Here is a 25,418-nt window from a genome sequence, read left to right as displayed (position 1 = left end):
GTAGATTGGATGCAGGAATATGGTGTAAAATTAACAGCATCAAATTTGCATCCCTTGGACCCTAAAATAAAAAATAAAAAAATTCTGCCACAGGTGGAAATTTGGTGCTGAAAGCTGGTGCAGACGATTTCACCACCAAATGTGCACCTCCTGGCAAAAAATAAATGCGGCAAAAATCGAGGAAAAATAACTGTGGCAAAAACATTGCGTCAAAACACCGCGTTTTTTTGCCAGGAGGTGTAGATTAGATGCAGGAATATGGTATAAAAATGTCAGCACAAAATCTGCATCTCTTGGCCAAAAAAACTGCGCTTTTCCTGCTAGGAGATGCAGGTCTGTGAACTCAGTGACCTCCACCTGAGGTCAGGTTACCTGTGATCACAGATGAAGGACCGTGGGAACCTCCAGCTGTGACCGCAAATGACCTGAGTGACGTCACCGCTCATTGCGCAGCTCATTCATTCTCTGGAGCTCACATAGAGCGGTCGGTCATGCCGCTCTCTGTGATATTCAGATGTAGCAGACTTGAAGCGGCGCGGGACTTCTCCTGTGGATTACGTCGGAGCTGCAGGGTGTTTGGGGTTAATAAAGTGGTGAAGCAGGGGGTGTTTTGTATTTTATTTCAAATAAAGGATTGTTCTCTGTGTGTGTGTTTCATTTACTGTCACAGGTTTGTGTGATGCAGGTATCTGATAGACGCCTGTGCCATCACACAAAGCTAGGGTTTAGCAGCAGCTGTGCGCCGCTGCTAACCCTTGCTATTACCCCGATGGCACCGCATCACGCCACCGGGAAGAGCCAATAGCGCACACCGGTATGGTCGCATCTAATAGATGCGGCACTAACGGGCAGCTGCGGGCTGAGGCTATACCAGTCCCCAGCCGGCTTTATCTTCGCTGGGGATGAAGATTAGGGGGGACCGCACGTCGTTTTTTTATTTATTTATTTTTTTTGTTTTTTTTTTTTACTTGCACCGGAATTACACATGCGAGGGGCTCACGCGAGTCTGCCATGGCAGCACCCGGCAAAGCCTCGCACGTGTGACTCTAGGCACTGTATACACAGCACAGATACAGCGCGACGGCTGGGGCTGCAGCCGCGCGCTATAACTGTGCTGCCGAGTGTTTACCACCGTGAACTGACCGACAGTGCTCTGCTTTCCCTGCCCACTGACCGTCCTGGCGCCTGTGATTGGTTACAGTTAGCTGACACGCTGACACTCAGGATGGGGGCGTGTCTAGCTGCAACAAACACACGCTGGTGGGCGGGGAAAACAATATTGAATTGTCGGCTCCGGAAGGTAAAAGTGTGACCGGGAAGGAGTGTGCCGCCATGACAGCGCCTCGGTGAGTATGCCGCGCTCGCTCCTAGCCCCTCCACAAACGTTTTTAACCTCCGGATTCCGGTCCCCATTGACTTATATGGGCACCGGATTCAGGAGCGGATCGAACTTATTTTTTTTTTATTTATTTATTTTTAAATCTGGCAGTGATCCGTCGGCCCCAGATTATTGGCCGTTCGATCAGCTCTAGTTAAGAGTGTAAAAATTAAAAGTTTAAAAATTAGGAAATTTGGCAAAAATGTTGAAAATTTCACATCTTTTTCCACAAATAAACACAAAAAATATTGGCCTAAATTTACCACTAACATTAAGTACAACAAGTCACAAATTTTTTTTCCTCAGAATCATGGGGATCCGGTGAAGTGTTCCAGAGTTATTACATCATAAAGGGACACTGGTCAGAATTTGAAAAAAATTGGCCTTGTCATGAATGTGAAAACAGGCTGGGGGGGTGTGAAGGCGTTAAATGCCTGAAAATTGACAAATAATGTAGAAAGATTTTATAATTTTCAGAATTATAATGTGCCCTTGTGCCTTTGTGTGATACCACACAAAATAGTTATTTCTACTTTAGGTCGGCAGCATTTTTTCCAACTCCTTTTATTCTTTCATCAGTCTTTTTATTTATTTTTTTTTTTTATAGGATAGGAGACTTAGGTTTAGTAAGAAGTTTTTATATGTCCAATGAAATTTACAAAACCTATTTTTTGGGTAACAAATCACTTTTTGCTTCGATTGCATCTCAGTTGTTTCATTTTAAATATAAAATAGTGGAATGCAGACCTGAAATCACAAAGTCAGTCACTGTCCAAATATTTCTGGACCTAACTGTATATGATTGTACGTACATTACTGTCGGGGCACATGGACGGACTCAGAGGGGAGGGAGCTCCATTTAGCTTTTGGAATTACAGATATTGCTTTAATAGTTTCAAGGCACATTGAAATGGGCACTATTTGTGGTCACCTGGCCGCTCAAAATATGGCTACCACAAACACCCTTGGCGCTAGCTACTTTGTTTTCAAGGTCCCAGGGTTCTCTATGGAATCTCAGGGCTACTGAGGGATAGTCTACGTTGAGTAGGGGCACCACTCAACGTAGACACGCACATTGTAAATTCAGTGGATTCTTTTCACTACAGCAATGCCAATTACATGGAAGCTAAATGTGGTTTGGGCAAACAAGGGAAAAATTTTACTTTGAGAGCGGATTTTGCTGGATTGGTTTATGGAAGCCATGTTGCTTTTCAAGAACCTCTGAGCCACTAATAATGTGGAAACCGTCTGTTTTCCTTTCACAGATCATGGACCAGAGTGGGGATTGTTTTTGAGGAAGGAGTAGAAGTTTTTATTCGTATAGTTTTCACCCAAATAATATTTTTTTAGTGGCTTTTGCTACCAATATTTGGGATTCAGAGTAAACCAACAGTTGAACACCATACTCTACTGGTTCATCCTGTGGACTTGCCATTTCTACAGACATTTTACATAAAAATGTTAAAAATATAAATTTCAAGTATGTTGTGTTCAGAAATAATAATTGGGTTTTTTTTTTTCAGATGATGGTGACAGGAGATCAGAGGGAGAACTGACCTCTTCAATTGTATCCTGTGTGATCTCAAAGTCATCTGACATAGAAATTGAAGTAAATGCCATTACTCCAGATATCCCAACATCCCTTCACAGCAAAGATGTATCATCTGATCCTTTGAAACAGGTTCTCACTTCTGATTATTATTTATTTATTATTAGTGATGGGTGAGAGTGCTTGCAACTGCTTGATACTCGAACAAGCATCGGGGTGCTCAATACTCAATAGAGTGGGGGGCGTGGCCTGCACGCTGATGGCGAAGGCTGCTTGAAGGAGAGCTCTGTGCTGACAGCAGGATAAACCGGCTCTTATCAGCTCACAGATAACAGGATTACCAGCTACAGGAGGTGTGAGTAACCCCAGCCCCCAGCTAGGGGAGACCTAAAAAAACTGGCACTCCAGCCAAACTGACAGACTTCTACCCCCGGGATAGGGATCTCACCTCACCAAGCAAGATGGCTCTGGCTTCTCACTCAGCTTCTTCCCACTCCTCACAAGGAGATACAGGCTGCTTGAGAGGCTGCACAGCCATTCCTCTGACAGAGGAAACAATGCAAGCTCTGCTGAAAACGCTGAGGGCTTCCCTGCAGGCTGATCTCAGAGAAATGGTAAGAGAGCTGAAGGAAGAGATCAGGTCTCTAGGTGATCGCACAGAGCATGTAGAAACTAAAATGGCTGAACTTGCAACATCACATAACAATCTGATAGATGCTAACACAGCTTTGGAAAAGGAGGTGGATGCACTAAAACTTAAAATCAGTGATATAGAGGACAGATCCCGAAGAAATAACCTAAAAATCAGAGGGATTCCCTCATCAGTAGCAGATAAAGACCTCCAGGAATACTTCCACAAGTTTCTGCAGCTTATACTCCCTGGATGGGACACCAGAGACCTGATAGTGGACAGGATTCATAGAGTCCCTAAAGCCAAAGGCATAGATCCAGCTCTGCCTAAAGATGTCCTGGCTAGACTTCATTTCTATAAAACAAAAGAAGCTGTGCTTCACACACTGAGGGGAAATCCAGCCCTGCCAGACACTTTCATGGGACTAAAAATCTTCCCAGATCTTTCTGCTGCAACTCTTAATAAAAGAAGATAATTTGCCCACCTTTCTAAACTCCTTAGAGATCAAGACATCAAGTACAAGTGGGGTTTTCCGGTGAAGATGATAATTTTCAAAGATGGAGGCACTCACATATGTCATACTGCTTCTCAGCTGGGCAAATTGCTGGATGACTGGGGAATAGCCCACCCACCAAACCCTGGTGGGCAGGAGAATCATAGAGGCCCTCCAGACAGGATTAACCCTGAATGGTCAGTAGCTTAGCTGGGACTCCTTCCTGCTTATGGCACCTGCTGTCCCTGCTCCTGTGACACGGGATGTCATGTAGCCCCCCTGATGTTCTCGCCTATGGCGAGCGGTTATACACCGGGCACCCTACTCGGGGCAAACCGGTGTTGTTGGAATTTTTTTGTTTTTGTTCCTCTTCTCACAAATGTTCCTTAATTTTTTGTGGAAATTTCTCTCAATTCCTTGCTGGTCTAGCCCCTCTCATCCCTGATGGCGTTACTAGGAATTCAAACCCCCCTGCGGCTCCAATATGAGAATTAAGATATTGTCTATTAATGTGAACGGACTCAACTCCCCAGCAAAAAGGTCAATGATGTGGAGAGAGGTGAAAGCATCTAACTGTGATATAGCGTGCATTTAGGAGACCCACCTTCTTTCCACAGATAATAAACGGCTACTTCATCCAAGGTTCCAACACACCTTTTTTGCTAATGACTCAAAAAAAAGAGTGGCCATTTTAATAAAGAACTCAGTGGCCTTTAAATTGATAAATGTCAGTTATGGAGCGGATGTAAGATATATTATTTTGTCTTGTTATATCAACAGCGTCCCTTATACCTTGGCAACGGTCTACTCCCCAAATTCATTACAATTGACCTTTGCTAGGAAATTTTTCCAAGCATTCAAAGATACTGCCACAGGGGCGGAAATCATCTGTGGAGACTTTAATATACCTGTAATACGCTCCTTGGATTGCTCCAACACCAGCATCCCACATGCTAAGGAACTTAAGCATCTCATCAATGAATTCCATTTTCCTGACATCTGGAGATGTTTGCACGCATCAGAAAGAGACTATACATTCTTCTCTTCCAGGCATCGCTCATACAGTAGAATTGATTTCTTTTTGGTCGACAGCAAATCTATAAGTAATTGTGTGGCAGCTGATATTGGTTTAATTACTTGGACAGATCATGCGCCGATCTTTGTCTGTTCAGGGTAGCTTTAATGTTCAAAATTCCCCTAGGTGGAGACTGAATACCAGCTTGCTTGGTAGGCAGAAGGTACATGATGAAGTAGAGTCAGTGTTAACAGAATATTTTAAACTTAATAATAATGGGGAAATTTCTGACAAGACCCTGTGGGCTGCTCATAAAGCAGTAGTCAGAGGGCAGCTCATAAAAATAGCCTCCATCCAAAAACGGCAAAAAGACGCAGATATTAAATATATATTAACCCGTATTCATCACCTTGAATCCCTGAATAAAGCCAAAGCATCCCCTAACTTGACTAAAGAAATTGTAACCCATAGATTCCAACTAAGATCCCTACTCCTGCAAAAATACGAACATAATCTTAAAAAAAATAGATCGACATTTTATGCTATGGGGGATAGAGCGGGGTCCTTATTGGCAAGAAGGACGAAAAAACGTGAGATCCAATCTAACATAGAATTCCTGAGGGACCCAAACGGAACAATCACTAGACATCCCATTGAAATAGCAGAAGCATTTGCGAAATACTATGAGGCCCTGTATAATCTAAAATATGATTCCAATACGTCACAGCCGACTCAAGTGGATATACAGGGTTTCCTAGACACCCTGGATCTTCCCCGGGTCTCAGATGAGCAATTAGAGGAACTTAATCTTCCCTTTACTACACATGAAATCCTAGGTGCCATCAAAATGACTAAGTCTAACTCTGCCCCGGGCCCCGATGGGCTGCTATACGAATATTACAAACAATTTACATCCACTCTGTCCCCCTTTATGTCAAAAACCTTCAATTTTTGGCAAAATAAAGGGTCAATTTCCCCAGACAACTTAGAAGCGATTATTATCACGCTACCCAAGCCAGGGAAACCTGCAGACACCCCGGGTAATTTTAGGCCCATTTCACTCCTAAATTGTGATGTTAAAATTTATGCCAAACTAGTGGCAGATAGACTTCATAAAGTGATCCCGACCTTAGTGGCTCCAGACCAAGTTGGGTTTGTGACAGGGAGGCAATCTAAGGATGGCACCAGACGGATGCTTGACTTGATTGGACTGGTGGAGATATCGGGTGAACCCAGTGCATTCCTGTCTCTTGATGCTGAAAAAGCCTTTGACAGGGTGCACTGGGGATACCTGGAGAGAGTTCTAACAAAATTCGGGTTCTTGGGGAAGATCAAGTCATCCATTCTAGCCCTCTACTCTTACCCAAATGCGTCAGTGTTGGCATCGGGGTTTCTGTCATCTAAATTTCAAATAAGTAATGGCACCCGCCAGGGGTGTCCATTGTCTCCCGCTATTTTTGCTTTAGTGGTAGAACCTCTGGCGGAAGCTATACGAAAAAACATAGCCATTTCTGGTATAAGAGTTGGGGAATTTGAACATAAACTTGGGTTATACGCAGACGATGTGATAATTTCCTGTTCTAACCCTGTAGTTTCGATTCCAGCAGTGGTGAACACATTATCAAACTTTTCTAAAGTGTCGTATTATAAGCTTAATGCGGCAAAGTCTTTGATACTGCCGTTTAATGTACCGGTGGAGGCCAGGAGTGCGCTGGAGGGGGCCTTTCAATTCAAATGGTGCGACAGGGGGATACCTTATTTGGGTATTAAGCTGACACCATCGCAGATGTTAATTAAAGAAAATTTGGAACCTCTGATCCAAAATTTAGAAAAGGAATTGGGAAGGTATGAAAAAATATCATTGTCCTGGATGGCCAGGATACAGTCCTTTAAAATGGTTTTCTTACCCAAAATATTGTATGTGCTCAGATGCCTTCCCATCAAAATTTCTCACAAAACCCTGATGAAACTTCAATCGTTGACTAACAAATTTGTCTGGGGTAATAAAAGGGCTAGGGTCGCAGGTAAAGTGTTATACCCCCCATATGACTTAGGGGGATTGGGCACCCCAAACATATCGGCATATTATAAAGCCTTACTAATTGAATCACTAAAGGAATGGTGGCGTCCAGGTAATTCACATAGATGGGCTCAGATTGAAAATTTCCTGTCCCGCCAGGGCTCGGTCAGAAGAATGATGGAAGCAGAATATTTGAGCCGTTCACGGTTCTCCCCGTGTGTTCCCACCATGTCAGCCTCCCTGGAGGTTTGGCGAAATGACTTGATTCATAAGATTCAGATTCCTCTTTCAGAGATTTCCCTCAAGTCGTTGGAATCTCAAATTCCCTTTTTGAATCTGGCCAGGTGGGAGGGATCGGGCATTACAGTGCTGGCGGATCTATACTCTGATTTGGGTGTTAACCCCTTTAATGAAATAGTACGGGAACACCCCTCTTTAAAGGGCTGTTTCTATCAACACATCCAAATTAGTCATTTTCTGGCCTCTAAATTTCCTCCAAAGTCGAATCCTCTGTTACCTACAACAAAGGCTTTGGTATTTAAAAAGATAATTAAATCCAAAGGTATCTCCTCGACATACAAATGGCTCAATAACCCCCCCGAAGAGCAAAAATCTCCTTATATGAATAAATGGGACGTGGAGTTGAGTGTCTCTACCTCTCCTTCAAACTGGCACTCGGCATCAGCAAATATCCAAAAATATTCCAAGTGTATAAATCATCTGGAGCAACTGAAAAAAGTACACCTGCGATGGTATCGGTCCCCAGCCAACTTAGCACAGTTCCTCCCAAATTATTCGCCACATTGTTGGAAGGGCTGCCTCCAAAGGGGTACTCTTGGTCACTGCTGGTGGGCTTGTCCCAAGGTTTTCTCGTTCTGGTTGGAGGTGTTTGGCCTGATGGGTGAGCTGACAGGCAATCCTATTAATCCGAATGCAGGTCTGGCAGTGCTAAACGTGGGTATAGAGAAGTTCTCTTGGGAATCCAGGGGTTTATTAGTTCACATTCTAGTAGCTGCCAGATATTGCATAAGTTTGCACTGGAAATCCCCAAAGACGCCTACATTAGTTGAACTATATAACCGAATTAATCTCCAATGCCAATACGAGTTCTGTCTGGCTCACTCCATCCGCGCCAAAAACAAAATACTTCAGATTTGGGACACGTGGCTAAACTCTGTATATGCATCCCCTGTCAGGCATCTGTTTCCAGGGCAAACTGTTGATAATTATAAATGGGTCAAATAGGGTCAAAGAGAGTGTTACGCAGGGAGTTCACCCATACCACATGTCAATATTCAAGGTGTTTAAATCTCTGTTGTTGTTACTGCTCGGGCTACCCCGAAACGCCATCCAATTCCCTCCCCCCCTCCCCCTCCCTGGTTGCTTCCTTGCAACCATCCATGGTTCTCCCCCTCTCCCCCACCTCTCTCTCCCCTCCCCTTTCTTATCTTCCTTTCTTACTCTCAGGTTCTGGTTGTTTGGATCCCTCGTTTTGAGGATTAAAGAGTAAATTGGTAGGTTGCCTCTGTACGTATTGGGTATTGATTAACCTAAAAAAAGTTGCAACTTGCATCAGACATGATTGGTGGTGGTGTGACAGGAAATGTGAATCATAATCAAAGGTGATACTACACATGTTATAGCGTTGTTTTCTTTGTGTATTATTGCCAATGATACCTGAATTCCTCCTTTTTGTAATGTAACTTCCTACAATAAAAATTGATTGGATTAAAAAAAAAAAAATACTCAATAGAGTATCCCTGGTGCTTGAGCACCATGCTCGAGTCCCCACGCCACAAATTAGCTTGACTACAGGCATTACTGTGATTGGCCCGCCACATTGCATCATCGGGTCTATATAAGATCCGGTAATGCACCTTTCGGCTCACTACCGGTGTAAGGAGAGCTGCTGGAAAAGGGATAGTACATTTGAATGATTATTGCCTTTCAGTTTTTTGCTGCTGCAATGTAAAAAATCTAATCTATTCTCTTATTATACCACTCTTAGCTGCATTTAGTGTAGAGCAAGCTGCTGGAGAAGGCCTAGTGTATTAGAGGCATCTAGGCAAGTATTATAGCTTTATAGTCCTTGCTGCTGCAACATGAAAAATCTATTCTATTCACTAATACTACTCTTAGCTTCATTTAGTGTATGGAGAGTTGCAGGAGAAAGGCTAGTTTAGCATTAGAGGCATCTAGGCAGGGGTTATTGCCTTACAGTCCTTGCTACTACAACGTAAAACTAAAAGTACTTTTCCAACCTACATCTGTCCTATTTTAGCCCCTATTAATACAGCTCTTAGCTGAAAATCTAATTTAAAATACGCAAGTCATGCGGTATGGGATGGGCAAGTGGACGTGCTGCTGATGGTGCAAATGTGGCGCCCCTGACCTGGTCAGGCACCACTGAGTACTGCACTCAGGCTGAGTGAGTACAAACAGGTAATCCCAAAGGCTGACTAGGATGTGGACACAGACAGACACATAGTACCCAGAGACACACACACAGCTTAGAGGGGATCCCTGGGCAGACCCAGGTGGGGGCGGAGCCCCAGTGTCTCAGCTAGTGGTGGGTAGTGGGACTGGAAGCTAGAGAGTGTGCAGAGGCAGTCAAAGGAGGAGGAGTGGAGCAGCCGAGTCTGCTAGTGGAGTGCTGAGAAGCTAGGCAGACCCTGCACCTGTAGTGGCTGCTGGCGGGGGAGAACGGCTACCCAGTGGGGCAGCCTGAAAACCACCTAGTGAAGAGGTGGCTGAATAAGGGGAATACCGATAGGCCAGGCCCGCACGGGGAAACAGGTCCCCAGAGCAGGAAGCCATTTATTCGGCCTGCTAAACCTGCTGGTGAGGGTGCTGTATGTACCTCACCGAACAACACAGAGCCTGCAGCATCAACAGCAACGAGGGGGCCCACAAGTAACAGAGGGCAAGAAGCCAGCATTACTTGATCCACGCTGTCAGCAAACAGGCCAGAAAGGGGAGAAGAGGCAGTTGCAAGTTCCCTGGGTGATCCCAGAGCACTCCAAGTCGGGGTCACCTCAAAAACTAGAAGGGCTAGGAAGGCGAGTCAGCCGTCACCCCTACGTCAGACTGAAGATACCTGGTTCCACCCTGGTTGATCACAGCATCGCCCGGGTTGTCTCACTGTACCAGCAGAAAAGTGAGTAAAAACCCTGAAAGGCATTGCTGCCTGTGTGTGAGTTACTCTGCGACCTGCGGCACTACGCACTTACACCTGAGCCCTGGGGCCAGCCTCACTCTCGGGAGGCCATAACACCAGACTGCATTTACTATCAGCCCCAGGTGCTCCCCAAACTGCAGTGGCGGTCACTCACTGACTGCATAACCGAGAGTGGCGTCATGATTCCCATTGAATTTAACCTGACTGACCTGTTGCCAGAAGATTCCCAGCACGTGAAGTCCCTGAAGACTCGGAGGCGACCTGAAGGTAACGGGGCTTTACACATGCAGAGGCTGTGGGCCAAGTGAAACTGCCTTCTGCGGGCATATAACCAACACACTCATCTATGAGATCTGTTTTCCTCTCTCACTTTGCAGGGGGGGCACAGGACACCACTGTTGAAGACAGAACAGTGCAAACAGGTGGTGGTTTTGATGGCAGATAATGCTTCCAGTCTGTTTCCCAGACATGGTCCAGTATCACTGGCCAAGCGTCTGGACCACATAATCCTCACCCTGATCCTCTTTTCTCCAACCATGGCAAGTCTCAGGAGACAAGTGATCCCACACTGGGACACTTCGAGGAGCTGTTTACATTTACATGTTTTGTTTCTGGCTTCTCGACCTGCACATTTCTAGAGGGACACAGGGAGGTTGTAGCAGTGATGCCCAAATATTTGAGCAGCCTTGGTCACAGGAAGATGATGGTGGAGAATGGCAATTACTGTCTCAAGAGGTGAAGGATGATGATGAGACACAGTTGCCAACAAGTCAGGAGGAAGACCAGAGTGCCGAAGTGGAAGACGACGTGGTGGATGATGAAGTCACTGACCCAACCTGGGAAGGTGGCATGCAGAGCAAGGACAGCAGTGCAGAGGGGGAATGATCCGCTGCACTGCAACAGGCAGGAAGAGGCACTAGGGTGGCCAGAGGGAGTAGGTGTTATACTTTTTGCCATAGCACACACATGTGGCAAGTTCTCAGGCCAAGGGTTAGATGTACCCAAGTCTGGCACTTTTTTAAAGAAAGAGCAGGGGCCCGACCACCTCCAGGATGCTCAGTCACTTGCAATTAAAGCACCCGTCTAGGTGGGCCAAACGCCTGGGTCCACAATCCGTGTGTATCGGTGACACCAATACCTCTTCTCCTCTGCTACATGCTTGCCAATCCCCTTGTCCAGGATGCAGGCACGAATGCCTTCCACCCTGCACCTGTGGTTACACATTCGTAAGTACAGTATCATCACCAATCATGTCTAGTTCTTTGTCCCAGCGCAGCGTGCAGCTGTCCCGTCCCTACCCCTGGCCTTGGAATGCAAGCTGAAAAAACGCAGCCACCAACCCTCAGGCCCAAATGTTAATCACTTGAAGTTAGTGCTTAAGCTTTACTAGTGTAAAAGTCCCACTCTTTTTTAAATTGTAACAAAAATGTATTCTGAGGCCTTCCTCTACGTGTCTTCTAGTTTGTACTGCAATCCCTCTTTTAAATAAATATGGTGAGAGATGGCCCGACTATTAAGGCCATGTGCACACGTTGCATTTTTGCTGATTTTTTTTTTTTTTTTGCAGTTTTTGTTCATGAGTTTTATGCAAAGTAAAAGTTGATTTTTACTGGGCCAGAAAAACTAGGAGAAATTACAAATTTAATACACACTATTTTTTTTTCTCCAGACTGAAATGGAAAACAGCTGCATTTTTGAAAGGAGAATGCCAATTCTTTCAGCATTTTTTTGTTGGTTTTCTTTTTTACACTGAAAACAACGAGAGTGCAAAAAACTCTACATGTGAACATAGCCTAAGGGGTGGGGTGGAGGTGGCGTTTTTCTTTTTTTTTTTTCTAATTTTCTCCCCTTTTTTTTTTTTTTCTTCTTTAAATTGCCTTATTTACCTGCCCTTATACAGGAAAGAATGTATCTTCAAATCGATTTTACAGAAACATTTTTTATCTTCGGGTTTGTATGTTTTATTGTTGCTCTGTAAAAGCGGCGTAATACTCTGCCAACATTATTCCCAGCAGTGACCTGGAAGTCAGAGATGCGTCCAGGCGTATTCCCCATGCTGTTCCCATTCCATTTGAATGCTGTTTACATTAGTGATGGGCAAACCCAAACTGTAAAGTTGTAACTGCTCAGATTCGGACACCCAGGTAATTAAATAAAAAAAGTAAAGGAAAAAGAAAATTAAATAAAGCAGGAGCCTTCTACTTATAGGCTCTCTCGCGTGTCTGTAACATTACTTCCAGGTCTGGTCATTAGCCTCGCACATATTCACTGCTTCTCCGTCCTGGTGTCTGTGATTGGTTGCAGTAAGAACGCGCCCCCACCCTATGTGATAGCGTGTGTGTGTGATTGTTTGGAATCACACACACTTTCTGCTTACCTATTGTGTAAAAATATATCCCCCCTATTGTGATATCCAGCGTAGAGAATACAGCTACGGGCTGCAGCCGCCAGCCATGTGCTTATCTTGGCTGTGTGTCTGTGCTGTCCCTCCTCTTCCCAATTTTGATAACCAGCCATTATAAAGCTGGGGGCTGGTATTCTCAGGCCGCTAATGCTTTTCCGTCTGAAAACATAAGGCTGCAATTTGAACATGCCCCCATCACGTGACAGAAATGACATCATACCTAGCAGCCTACCATCTACCACTATGAGAGGCAGAAAGTGAGGAAACCCGTCTGCTCTCAGTTCTTCACCCCGCACAGTATAATGTTCCCACAGTACCATCGTCATTCCACCCAGACAGTATAGTACCATACATCCAACCAATTAGGTAATAAACATTAAAATTAAAAAATATCTAAAAATGTTAGTTATAGAAGATTTTTTTTTTTATATTTACGTATATATTTATATCTATAAAAAAGAATACATATATGTTTCCTCTTTTTATATTTTTACATGGAATTCTATATGATATTGCATCAGCTCATGTTTTCCCATTCAGGTCCCTACAATATCGGATCCTCTCAGTGGAGATCTTCTATATAAGAGAATTTTCCTGATATACCCGTCAATGATGAATATGGACAGGGTCGAGATGGTGGAGAGGATATTACACCTCACCCAAGAGATCCTCTTCCGGCTTACTGGAGAGGTGAGAGATTCTGATGACGTCACATTACATCATTCTTATCTATGGAAATAACAGATGGACAGAACTGGAGAGGTGAGGACTCTGGAAATGTCTGTAGTGAGATTTATTACTGTGTCTCTCCATAACCAGGATTACACAGTAGTGAAGAAGACCTCTAGTGAGCGCTGTCAGGACCCTGTGTCTGAGGGATGGGGAAGACCCCTGAGCCCAATCACGGGGCCCCCCACCTCACCCCCCGATACATGAGGACATCAATGACCAGAAGATCCTAGAACTCACCTACAAGATGATTAAGCTGCTGACTGGAGAGGTGACACTGCTGGGAATGCTGGGACATTATACAATAACGCTATGAAGGGATCGGGGGGTGACTGTATCATTGTATGTGTCAGGTTCCTATAAGGACTCAAGATGTCACCATCTATTTCTCCATGGAGGAGTGGGAGTATTTAGAAGGACACAAAGATCTGTATGAGGACATCATGATGGAGGTTCCCCAGCCCCTCACATCACCAGGTAATAGACAGGACTAAATACACACGGCCTATAATTATCTATATGTAAGGAATAAAATCAGTCCCTGTATATGTTTTCTCCAGTTCTATCCAGTAAGAGGACAACACCAGAGAGATATCCCCATCCTCTTCTCCCACAGGACTGCAAACAAGAAGACCCCGATGTTCCTCAGGATCATCAGGTAGATGGAGAGAAGGTGTCATGAAATCTCCCTATGATGTGTAGATGGCTGTGAAGGTCTTGTGCTCAGTTTTGTTTTATCCTCCAGTATTATATGTGTTATACTTGTGTAATGAGAGCGGTGGAGATGGCAGGATTAGAGATGATCATAGATGTGACTTCTCCATCTGTCTGTGACTTTTACAATATTTTTTTCAGGCTGAAGATGTGACCGATATTAATACTACAGAGACATATGTGAGGGGGGATGAGCGGAGTAAAGAGGAGATTCCTACATATGGCTACCCAGGTGAGTAGTGACCACTAAATGCAGAGGAGTCACAGACTTTTCTCAGTCACCGGCTGTGGCTGCTGTATCGCTATTCTCCTTCAGTTGGAATTGTTCATATTACCGTATTTTTCGCTTTATAAGACGCACCTGATAAGACGCACCCCCAAATTTGGTGAAGGAAAAGAGAATTATTATTTTTTTAATGTTAAATGGGGTCCGTCTTATAATGCCAGTGTCCGTCTAACATCATATAGGGTATATGTCCCTCATAGCCCCCCATCCTAAAATTAGCACCCTTAATCTGGATATGGCCCCCTTATATTGAATATAGCCCCCTTGTGCTGGCACACGTCCCCCAGTGATGCCACATGTCCCCCATTGATGGCATACGTCTACGTCCCCTATTTCTGGCAAACGTCCCCTATTTATGGCACATGTCCCCCTGTGCTGGCACGCGTCCCCTATTGCTGGCAGCCTGGCACAAGTCTCCTATTGCTGGCACAAGTCTCTTATTTCTGGCACACGTCCCCTACAGCTGGCACACGTCCCCTACAGCTGGCACACGTTCCCTACAGCTGGCACAGGTCTCCTATAGATGGCACACACCTCCTACAGCAGGCACAGGTCACCTATGGATGGCACACGTTCCCCTGTGCTGCCCATGGCCCCCTATGGATGGCACACGTTCCCCTGTGCTGCCCATGGCCCCCTATGGATGGCACACGTTCCCCTGTGCTGCCCATGGCTCCCTATGGATGGCACACGTTCCCCTGTGCTGCCCATGGCCCCCTATGGATGGCACTCGTTCCCCTGTGCTGCGCATGGTCCCCTATGGATGGCACACGTTCCCCTGTGCTGCCCATGGTCCCCTATGGATGGCACACGTTCCCCTGTGCTGCCCATGGCCCCCTATGGATGGCACTCGTTCCCCTGTGCTGCCCATGGCCCCCTATGGATGGCACACGTTCCCCTGTGCTGCCCATGGCCCCCTATGGATGGCACACGTTCCCCTGTGCTGCCCATGGCCCCCTATGGATGGCACACGTTCCCCTGTGCTGCCCATGGCCCCCTATGGATGGCACACGTTCCCCTGTGCTGCCCATGGCTCCCTATGGATGGCACACGTTCCCCTGTGCTGCCCATGGCCCCCTATGGATGGCACACGTTCCCCTGTGCTGCCCATGGTCCCCTATGGATGGCACACGTTCCCCTGTGCTGCCCATGGTCCCCTATGGATGGCACACGTTCCCCTGTGCTGCCCATGGCCCCCTATGGATGGCACACGTTCCCCTGTGCTGCCCATGGTCCCCTATGGATGGCACACGTTCTTCTGTGCTGCCCATGGTCCCCTATGGATGGCACACGTTCCCCTGTGCTGCCCATGGTCCCCTATGGATGGCACACGTTCCCCTGTGCTGCCCATGGCCCCCTATGGATGGCACACGTTCCCCTGTGCTGCCCATGGTCCCCTATGGATGGCACACGTTCTTCTGTGCTGCCCATGGTCCCCTATGGATGGCACACGTTCCCCTGTGCTGCCCATGGTCCCCTATGGATGGCACAAATCCCCCTGTGTTTGATATGGCCCCCATGCTGCTACCCATAGTAAAATAAAACACTCTTTTCTTACCTTCTCAGCGCTGTTCCCCTTCGTGTCTCTCTCCTGGTTCTCGCTGCCGATCATGTGATCGGCACAGCAGAGTGATATCATCTCTGCGTGCCTGATGACAGCGGCAGCAGGAGACCGGGGAGAAACGCTGGAGGGGGTAAGTAAAGCTTTTTTATTTTAGGATGAGCAGCAGCATCAGGGCCATATCTAACACAGGGGGTGGGGCATGTGCCATCAAAGGGGAGCACAGGCACATATAATATGCGCCACTCCCCCAGCCCATCACCGCGGTGCGGTTTCAGCACCATGGTGATGGACAGCGGCAGAGCATATTATATGAGTGGGAGCAGGAGATCTCCTGCTGGCTTCTGTATCCCTCACCAGCCCCCAGCAGCGCTCCAGATCTGCCCCCACCTCCCCTGGACTATATAACATATATATATATATATATATATATATATATATATATATATATATATATATATATATATATATATATATATATATACATATATATATATATACATATATATATATATATATATATATATATATATATACATATATATATATATATATATATATATATATATACATATATATATATATGCATATATAGATAAATAAACAAAAATCATACATGAACTACACAATACGTAAATTCTAGAATACCCGATGCGTAGAATCGGGCCACCTTCTAGTATATATTATATATATATATATATATATATATATATATATATATATATATATATATATATATATATATATATATATATATATGTATATATATATATATATGTATATATATATATATATATATATATATATATATATATATATATATATATATATATATATATATATATATATATATATATATATATACATATATATATATATACATATATATATATATACATATATATATATATATATATATATATATACATATATATATATATATATATATATATATATATATATATACATATATATATATATGCATATATAGATAAATAAACAAAAATCATACATGAACTACACAATACGTAAATTCTAGAATACCCGATGCGTAGAATCGGGCCACCTTCTAGTATATATTATATATATATATATATATATATATATATATATATATATATATATATATATATATATATATATATATATATATATATATATATACTAGAAGGTGGCCCGATTCTACGCATCGGGTATTCTAGAATTTACGTATTGTGTAGTTCATGTATGATTTTTGTTTATTTATTTATATATACATATATATATTTCTTCATCGTTCCTTATGGGAGACCCAGACCATGGGTGCATAGCTTCTGCCTCCGGAGGACACACAAAGTACTACACTAAAAAGTGTAGCTCCTCCCTCCGAGCATATACACCCCCTGGATGACCAAATCTAGCCAGTTCAATGCTTTGTGTTCAGGAGGATCACACATGCATTTTCATCTGATTTTTGATTTTAAAGAGTTGGAAGAAAAGCGGGTCCAAGCTGGACCCCCGGCATGTCCCTTCTCACCCCACTGTGTCGGTGGTGCTGTTAAGGTTGATTTCAAGGCTGGAGCCTTTACATGCCGCGCTCCTTCACCATCCCTCGGGCTCTGGCTTGAAGTGGGAGCCAGCACGGTTCTCACTGCTTTGCAGGAGACCGGTCTCCATCCGCAGCCCTCTCAGGACCCTGCCGGACGGAGCACTCATCCCTCAGGGACCTGGCCCTGCGTCTCTCAAGCGAAGTATTGAGACGTTATTGTCAGGGGGTCCCTTGCATTTTTTATTGTTGGGGAGAGTGTGTGAGTGATTTTGGTGACATTTCCGGCCGGTTCTCTGGGTTTCCCCTGAGAACCGCGCCGAGGGTGCCTGCTCGCCGGCCGCACTGTAAAATGTAGTCCCCGGCTTCAGCTGCGGCATACTTTCGGTTTCACTGCCCCTGCATGTCAGTCATGCAGAGGGACAGTGCGGCGCCGCCCACCGGCCGTTCAGCAGAGGGGAGGACACTCCTCTCTGAGGAGATGTTTCCCTCCCCTGTATATCCCCTTGGCCCTCCGGTTCCCGCTCTTGGACTAGGCCCCGCCCCCCCTCCTCACTCCGGCGCCATTTTCTCAGCGTTCTCACACTGATCGGCGCTGGCTGCTGCATCTCTGCAACCTGTCTGGGGGTCCGAGCTGTGGAATCCGGAGGGCATACAAATCGGTCTGGTAAGCCACAACCTCTGGTTGTGGACTTTATTATACACTCTCTGGGGGTCATTCTGAAGGAGTGTATTCTTACTGCAGAGCCTCCACCTCAGCAGCATGTCTCACACTAGGAGCAAGGCTGCAAGGCTGTACTCCATATACACTGCATGTAAGCTCGTACTGCCTGAACCGAGCACATATCCTCATTGTGATGCCTGCTCTAACATGGTGGTGCCTCAGCCTGGAGTCTCCCCAGTGGTCCCTCAGGCTGCTCCGGCCCCGGTGGCTGAACCCCCGGCTTGGGTAGAATTGTTTACTAAGTCTATCTCCCAGTCCTTTGCTGACTCCATGGGAGAGCTGTCCCGTACTCTGCTGAGCATGCATCAGCCCCCTTCACAGGGTGCCTCTGCTGCTTCGGCTCGCTCTCCAGAGCTCACAGAGGATTCTTCATCTGCTCCCAGACCCCGTCCTCCTAAAAGGAAACGCAGGGACCCCTCTCCTTCCTCGTCCCGCGGCTCCGATTCACGAGCCGATTCACAGGACGAGGAGGATGTCTTTACTGGGGGCTCGGACGCTACCTCCATGTGCCCCATTGATCTGACTGAGGGGGATGCAGATGTTAGTGATTTCATTGCGTCCATTAATTCTGTACTGGACCTCAATCCGCCAGTATCAGAGGAGCAACCCTCTCTGGCAGAAAAGCACCAGTTTACTTTGCCTAAGAGACCAAGGAGTGTGTTCTTTAACCACTCCAGTTTATAGACTACTGTGTCCAAGCCCAGAGCCTGTCCTGACAAACGCTTTCCTAAGCGTGGTTCTGATGACCGTTTTCCTTTTCCAGCAGAGGTGGTCAAGGAGTGGGCTCTCTCACCAAAGGTGGACCCTCCGGTGTCTAGACTCTCAGCCCGGACCGTTGTGTCGGTGGCTGATGGCACCTCACTCAAGGATCCCACTGACCGCCAGGTTGACCTCCTGGCCAAGTCTGTCTATGAGGCGACAGGGGCCTCGTTCTCCCCATCTTTTGCTGCAGTGTGGGCTCTCAAAGCCATCTCTGCTTCTCTGGAGGAGATGCATACCCTCACTAGGGACTCTATGCCTGAATTGGTTGCTTTAACTTCCCAGGCTTCAGCCTTTTCAGCCTACGCCATGTCTGCCATGCTGGAGGCCTCTCACCGCACTGCGGTGGCCTCCGCCAATTCCCTCGCTATCCGCAGGATCTTGTGGCTTCGTGAGTGGAAGGCGGATGCTTCCTCAAAGAAGTACCTTGCTGGGCTCCCATTTGCTGGGTCCAGGCTGTTCGGTGAACAGCTGGATGAAATTATTAAGGAGGCTACTGGCGGGAAGAGTACTTCCTTGCCACAGACTAAAGCCAGGAAACCTGTCCAGGGCAGGAACCAGTCGAGGTTTCGTTCCTTTCGTTCCTCTAACTGGTCATCCTCTAAGCCCGCGGCCCCGTCCACTAACTCGGCCAAGGACCAGAAGCCCACCTGGCGCAAGAAGCCGCGTCCACAAGGGTCCGCAGGAGCTGCTGCCACCAAGGCAGCCTCCTCTTGACTATCTGGCCGAGCCAGCAACGTCCTTGGTCGGTGGCAGGCTCTCCCACTTTGGCGACGTGTGGTTTCAACACGTCTCCGACCAGTGGGTGCGGGAGTGCGCAAATATATATATATATATATATATATATATATATATATATATATATATATATATATATATATATATATATATATATATATATATATATATATATATATATATATAAATACACACACACAGACACACACCCGTGTATTCGGATTATAAGATGCACCCCCTACATTCCCCCAAAATTTGGGGGAACAAAAGTGCGTCTTATAAAGCGAAAAATATGGTATATCCTTGTTGCAATGAGGTATTACATCCTTTATGATGGTGTCATAATTGCTATACCTCTTGGTGGAAGTAATACATGGGATTTTCTTACATAGGTGGTTAAGTAGGTTTTCCTTTTTACATTTATTTGCTTTCTTGTATCTAGTAGATCGTACATTTTATTCTCTGCATGTGAAATGGTTATGGTAAAGCCGTGCACTGGTGGAGTTTGTTGTAATGTTTTATTTTAGAATGGCAGAAATCCCCATAATGTGACTGCATTTTGGAAATTATTCCAGTCAGTGATTTAATCTGGGGGCTTGTTTTTTGTGGGATGAGTAGAAGTTTTATTGTCATCATTTTTGTTTGCATAACATTTTTGGTGGCTTTTTATTCCTATATTTGGAAGACCGAATGATCAAACAGTTGAACTTCACACTCTACTGGTTCGTGCCATGAGGTCTTCTATTAGACTGTGAACTGTCATTGTCTTAGTGAATAATTCCATTTCACTACATAACTTATTTCTATGGATATTTTGAGTGCAGATTTTAAAAATGTAAATTTCAGGGACATTTTCTTTCAAAAATAATAATTTATTTTATTCCCAGCAGATGACTGCACCAGGAGATCAGAGGGACAACTCACATCTTCAATTGTTAAATCAGTTTTATCATGTGTAATCTCAAGGTCTTCTGAAGTTAATAACATTACTCCAGATATCCCATTATCCCTTCACAGTAAATGTCAATCAGTTGATCCTTTGGAACAGGTCCTATGCCCTGACGCTATACAGACTGCAAAGAAGCCAATTTCACATTCAGAATATGAAAATGTTTCCCTTGAAACATCTTTTGTTAACCAGCATAAAATTAACACAGAGGAGAAGAGATTTTCTTGTTCCAAATGTGGAAAATATTTTACCCAAAAAACAAATCTTGTTAGGCATGAGAGAATTCATACTGGGGAAAAGCCATATTCATGTGCAGAATGTGGGAAATGTTTTGCATATAAATTATTTCTTGATATACACCAGAGAAGTCATACAGGGGAGAAGCCATATTTATGTTCAGAGTGTGGGAACTGTTTTTCAAATAAATCAGCTCTTATTACACACCAGAGAAGTCATACAGGGGAGAAACCTTATTATTGTTCAGAATGTGGGAGATATTTTGCCAGAAAGTATAGTCTTGTTAAACACCAGAGAACTCACACAGGGGAGAAGCCATATTCATGTTCAGAGTGTGGGAAATTTTTGGCCACAAGTAATGGTCTTGTTAGTCACAAGAGAACTCACACAGGGGAGAAGCCATATTCATGTTCAGAGTGTGGGAAATGTTTTGCCACAAATGCTAGTCTTGTTATTCACCAGAGAAATCACAAAGGTGAGAAGCCATATTCATGTTCAGTATGTGGGAAATGTTGGGCAAATAAATCAAGTCTTGGTTTACACAAGAAAATTCACTCAGAGGAGAGGCCTTTTTCCTGTTCAGAATGTGGGAAAGGTTTTAAACAAAAAGGCCACTTAGTTAGACATAAAAAATCCCACATGGTGAGTTCCCTTTATGATTCCACTCCCCCACAAAGCTCTCCACAGGCCTGCACTACCCTATACCTCATCCCAACAAGCCTACAACCTACAATAACCCTCAGTCCAGTATACCCCTGCGCAACCAGCTCTGTCCTCACCTATTGTACCATCACCCATTCCCTGTAGACTGTAAGCCCTCGCGGGCAGGGTCCTCTCTCCTCATATACCAGTCTGTTTTGTACTGTTAATGATTGTTGTACGTATACCCTCTTTCACTTGTAAAGCGCCATGTAATAAATGGCGTTATAATAATTAATAATGATAATAATAATCCCTCAACTCTCTATCATCCTACCAGCCCCCTCTCTTCCACAAACGAGCTTAGACTAACATCTCCATAATTCGAACTTCAAACCTCCATCTCCAAGACTTTTCTTGTGCTGTTTTTGCCTCAGTATTTGTAGCCAAAACAAGGAGTGGAACAGTCGGAGGAAAAGTATAATAGAAACACGAGCATCACTTCTGCATTTTTACCTACTCCTGGTTTTGCCTTACAAATACTGTGGTAAAAAACTCACCAAATATTCAATGTGTACATGTGGCCTTTTAGTAGGAAAATATGGTATATTAGAATACAAAATATATGCAGTTATGAATACAGTGAAGGAAATAATTTATTTGATCCCTTGCTGATTTTGTAAGTTTGCTCACTGACAGACATGATCAGCCTATAATTTTAAGGGTAGGTTAATTTTAACAGTGAGAGAATATCCAAAATAAAATCCAGAAAATCACATTGTGTAAATTATATAAATTTATTTGCATTTTGAAGAGAAAAGTAAGTATTTGATCCCCTACCAAACATTAAGGCTATGTGCCCACGCTACAGGATTTACCGCGGATTTACCGCGGATTTTGCCGCGGATTTGCCGAAAATCTGCAGCAGCAGCACTTCCAAGCCATTTCAATGGCATTTTGGAAATGCTGTGCCCATGCTGCGGATTTTTCCGCGGCGGATTTGCCGCGGATTTTGATCCGGAAAAATCTGCAGCATGTCAATTGTTTGGTGCAGATTTGGTGCGGATTTTTGGCTTTGAATGGGGAAAAAAAAAAAAAAAAAATCCGCGGCAAATCCGCGGTAAATCCGCGGCAAATCCGCGGGTGCGGATGTGCCGCGAAAGTCGCGGATTTTCAGGCAAAAAAATCCGCAGGGACATTCTAGCGTGGGCACATAGCCTAAGAATTCTGGCTCCTACAGACCACTTAGATGCTCCTAACCAGCTCGTTACTTGCATTAAAGACAGCTGTCTTAAATTGTTAGGGCTGCTTCTCACTTGCGAGTTTCTCGCAGTAGAGCAATGCGAGAAAATCTCGCATTGGAATCGGACACGTTAGTCAATGATTCAGTTCGCATTTGCGATTTTTTTTTTTTTTTTTTTTTTTTTTTTTTTCTCAGTCCAAATCAGACTGAGAAAAAAATCTCAGCATGCTGCTTTTTTGCGAGTTTCTCGAACCATTTTTCTCAATGATTCCCTATGGAAGCGGATTAAAAGTAGGATCACACACGTGCACCAGCGTTCACATTTGCGAGTGTGGCAGGAACTATGCTCATTAAATATTCAACAGATGAATGTGACATCACATTCCCAAACGTAAATTAACTGACACATGTGTAATCACTCTTATCTAGTTAAGATGTTGCAGGAAACTAGCATCGCAAACGCGACACACACGCGTCGCACACGCGAGCAAAATCATTAATTTATTCAGAAATAGCATCGCACTTGCATTGCACTCGGACCTAACGTGAACTAAAATCAGCCGAGTTTTTTTCAGCACTGTCAGACCGATTTTACTCGCATAGATGTGTTTCCAGCCTAACATGTATAAAAGACTCCTGTCTGTAGACTCAATTATCAGTCAGACTCTAACCTCTACAACATCGGCAATACCACAGAGCTTTCTAAGGATGTCAGGGACCTGCACAAGGCTGGAATGGGCTACAAAACCATAAGAAAGATGCTGAGTGAGACGTAGACAACTATTGCTGCAATGGAAGAAATACAAAATGAGTGTCAATTGACATTGATCTGGGGCACCATACAAAATCTCACCCTGTGGAGTATCCAGGATCATGAGGAAGGTGAGAGATCAGCCTAAAACTACACAGGGGGAATTTGTTAATGATCTCAAGGCAGCTGGGACAAGTGTCCCCAAGAAAACCATTGGTAACACATTACGCCGTAATGGATTAAAATCCTGCAGTGCCCGCAAAGTCCCACTGCTCAAGAAGGCACAAGTGCAGGCCCATCTGGAGTTTGCCATTGAACACCAGGATGATTCTGAGAGTGATTTGGAGAAGGTACTGTGGTCAGATGAGACAAAAATTGAGCTCTTTGGCCTTATCTCATCTCGCTGTGTTTGGAGGAAGAGAACAGCGTCCCCCACTGTCGTGTGGAGGTGGAAAGATTATCTTTTTTTGGTGTTTCTCTGTTAAAGGCACAGGACTACTTCACGCATCAATGGAAGGAGCCATGTACCATAAAATCCTGAGTGACAATCTACTTCCCTCCGCCAGGACATTAAAAATTGGTCATGGCTGGGTCTTCCAGCACGGCAATGACCCAAAACTTACAGCAAAGGCAAGAAAGAAGTGGCTCAAAAAGAAGCACATTAAGGTCATGGAGTGGCCAAGCCAATCTTCAGATCTTAATCCCATAGAAAATGTATGGAGGAGCTGAAGCTCTGAGTTGCCAAGCGACAGCCTCAAAATCTTAATGATTTAGAGATGATCTGCAAAGAGGAGTGGACCAAAATTCCTCCTCACGTGCGCAAACCTCAACATCAACTACAAAAAGTTTGACTGCTGTGCTTGCCAACAAGGGTTTTGCCATCAAGTATTAAGTCTTGTTTGCCAGAGGGAACAAATACTTATTTCTCTCTTCAAAATGCAAAAAAATTTATACAATGTGATTTTCTGGAATTTATTTTGGATATTCTATCTCACTGTTAACATTAACCTACCCGTAACCCCTTCACCCCTGGGCAATTTTCAGTTTTTCCAGTTTTGTTTTTGGGTTTTTTTTTTGCTCCCCTTCTTTCAAGAGCTTTAACTTTTTTTTTTTTTCCTGTCAATCTTGCCATATGAGGGCTTATTTTTTGCAGGATGAGTTCTACTTTTAAGTGAAACCATAAAAGTGTTACCATATAGTATACTGGAAAATGGCAAAAATATTCCAAGTGCAAAAAAAAATTTGCAAAAAAAGTGCGTTTGCAAGATTTTTTTTGGGATAGTTTATTCACAGTGTTCACTGATGTGTCGGTGTGATGCCTCAGGTCGGTATATGTTTGTAGACACCAAACATGTATAGGTTTACTTTTATCTAAGAGGTTCAAAAAAATTCAGAAGTTTGTCCAAAAAAAAGTCGCACTTTTTGCACCATTTGCCGTGATACGTAGTGTTCTCATTTTTCGGGATCTACAGCTCATTGATGACATATTTTTTGCGTCTTAAGCTGACATTTTTAACGGTACAATTTTTGCACAGAAGCGCCGTTTTGATTCCCTGTTATCGCATTTTGCGCAAAATTCGTGGCGACCAACAAACGGAATTTTGCTGTTTGGAATTTTTTTGACACTACTCCATTTACCGATCAGATTGTTTGATTTTATATTTTTATAGGGTGTTTCTGAACGCAGCAATAATAAATGTCGGTTTTTTATTTTTTTAACCCTTTAATTTTCAATGTGTACAAAAGGGGGGTGATTTGAACATTTAGTTTTTTTGTTTTTTTTTTTAATTTTTAAAACTTTACTTTTTTTTTTTTTTTTATTTTATTTTATTAGTCCTCCTAGGGGACTATAATGATCAGCAGTCTGATCGCTCATTCTTTCTTGTAGATCAGAG

At 44.2% G+C, this 25,418-nt stretch overlaps 1 protein-coding gene across 1 annotated transcript in view; it reads left to right on the top strand.

Annotated features, from left to right (window-relative positions):
* Window positions 1-25,418, top strand: part of LOC142312947 (uncharacterized) — a 234,149-nt gene that overhangs the window by 17,350 nt on the left and 191,381 nt on the right. The window contains exons 6-10 of the mRNA XM_075351935.1: window positions 2,902-3,059; window positions 13,826-13,874; window positions 13,958-14,055; window positions 14,253-14,343; window positions 20,595-21,694. Coding sequence (XP_075208050.1) covers window positions 2,902-3,059; window positions 13,826-13,874; window positions 13,958-14,055; window positions 14,253-14,343; window positions 20,595-21,694 — 1,496 coding nt within the window. The remainder of the gene's footprint in view (window positions 1-2,901; window positions 3,060-13,825; window positions 13,875-13,957; window positions 14,056-14,252; window positions 14,344-20,594; window positions 21,695-25,418) is intronic.

This window comes from Anomaloglossus baeobatrachus, chromosome 5 (assembly GCF_048569485.1).
Source record: "Anomaloglossus baeobatrachus isolate aAnoBae1 chromosome 5, aAnoBae1.hap1, whole genome shotgun sequence".
Taxonomy (NCBI): Eukaryota; Metazoa; Chordata; class Amphibia; order Anura; family Aromobatidae; genus Anomaloglossus; species Anomaloglossus baeobatrachus.
The sequence above is the reverse complement of the archived record's forward strand: the minus strand, read 5'-3'. Positions and strand labels throughout refer to the sequence as shown.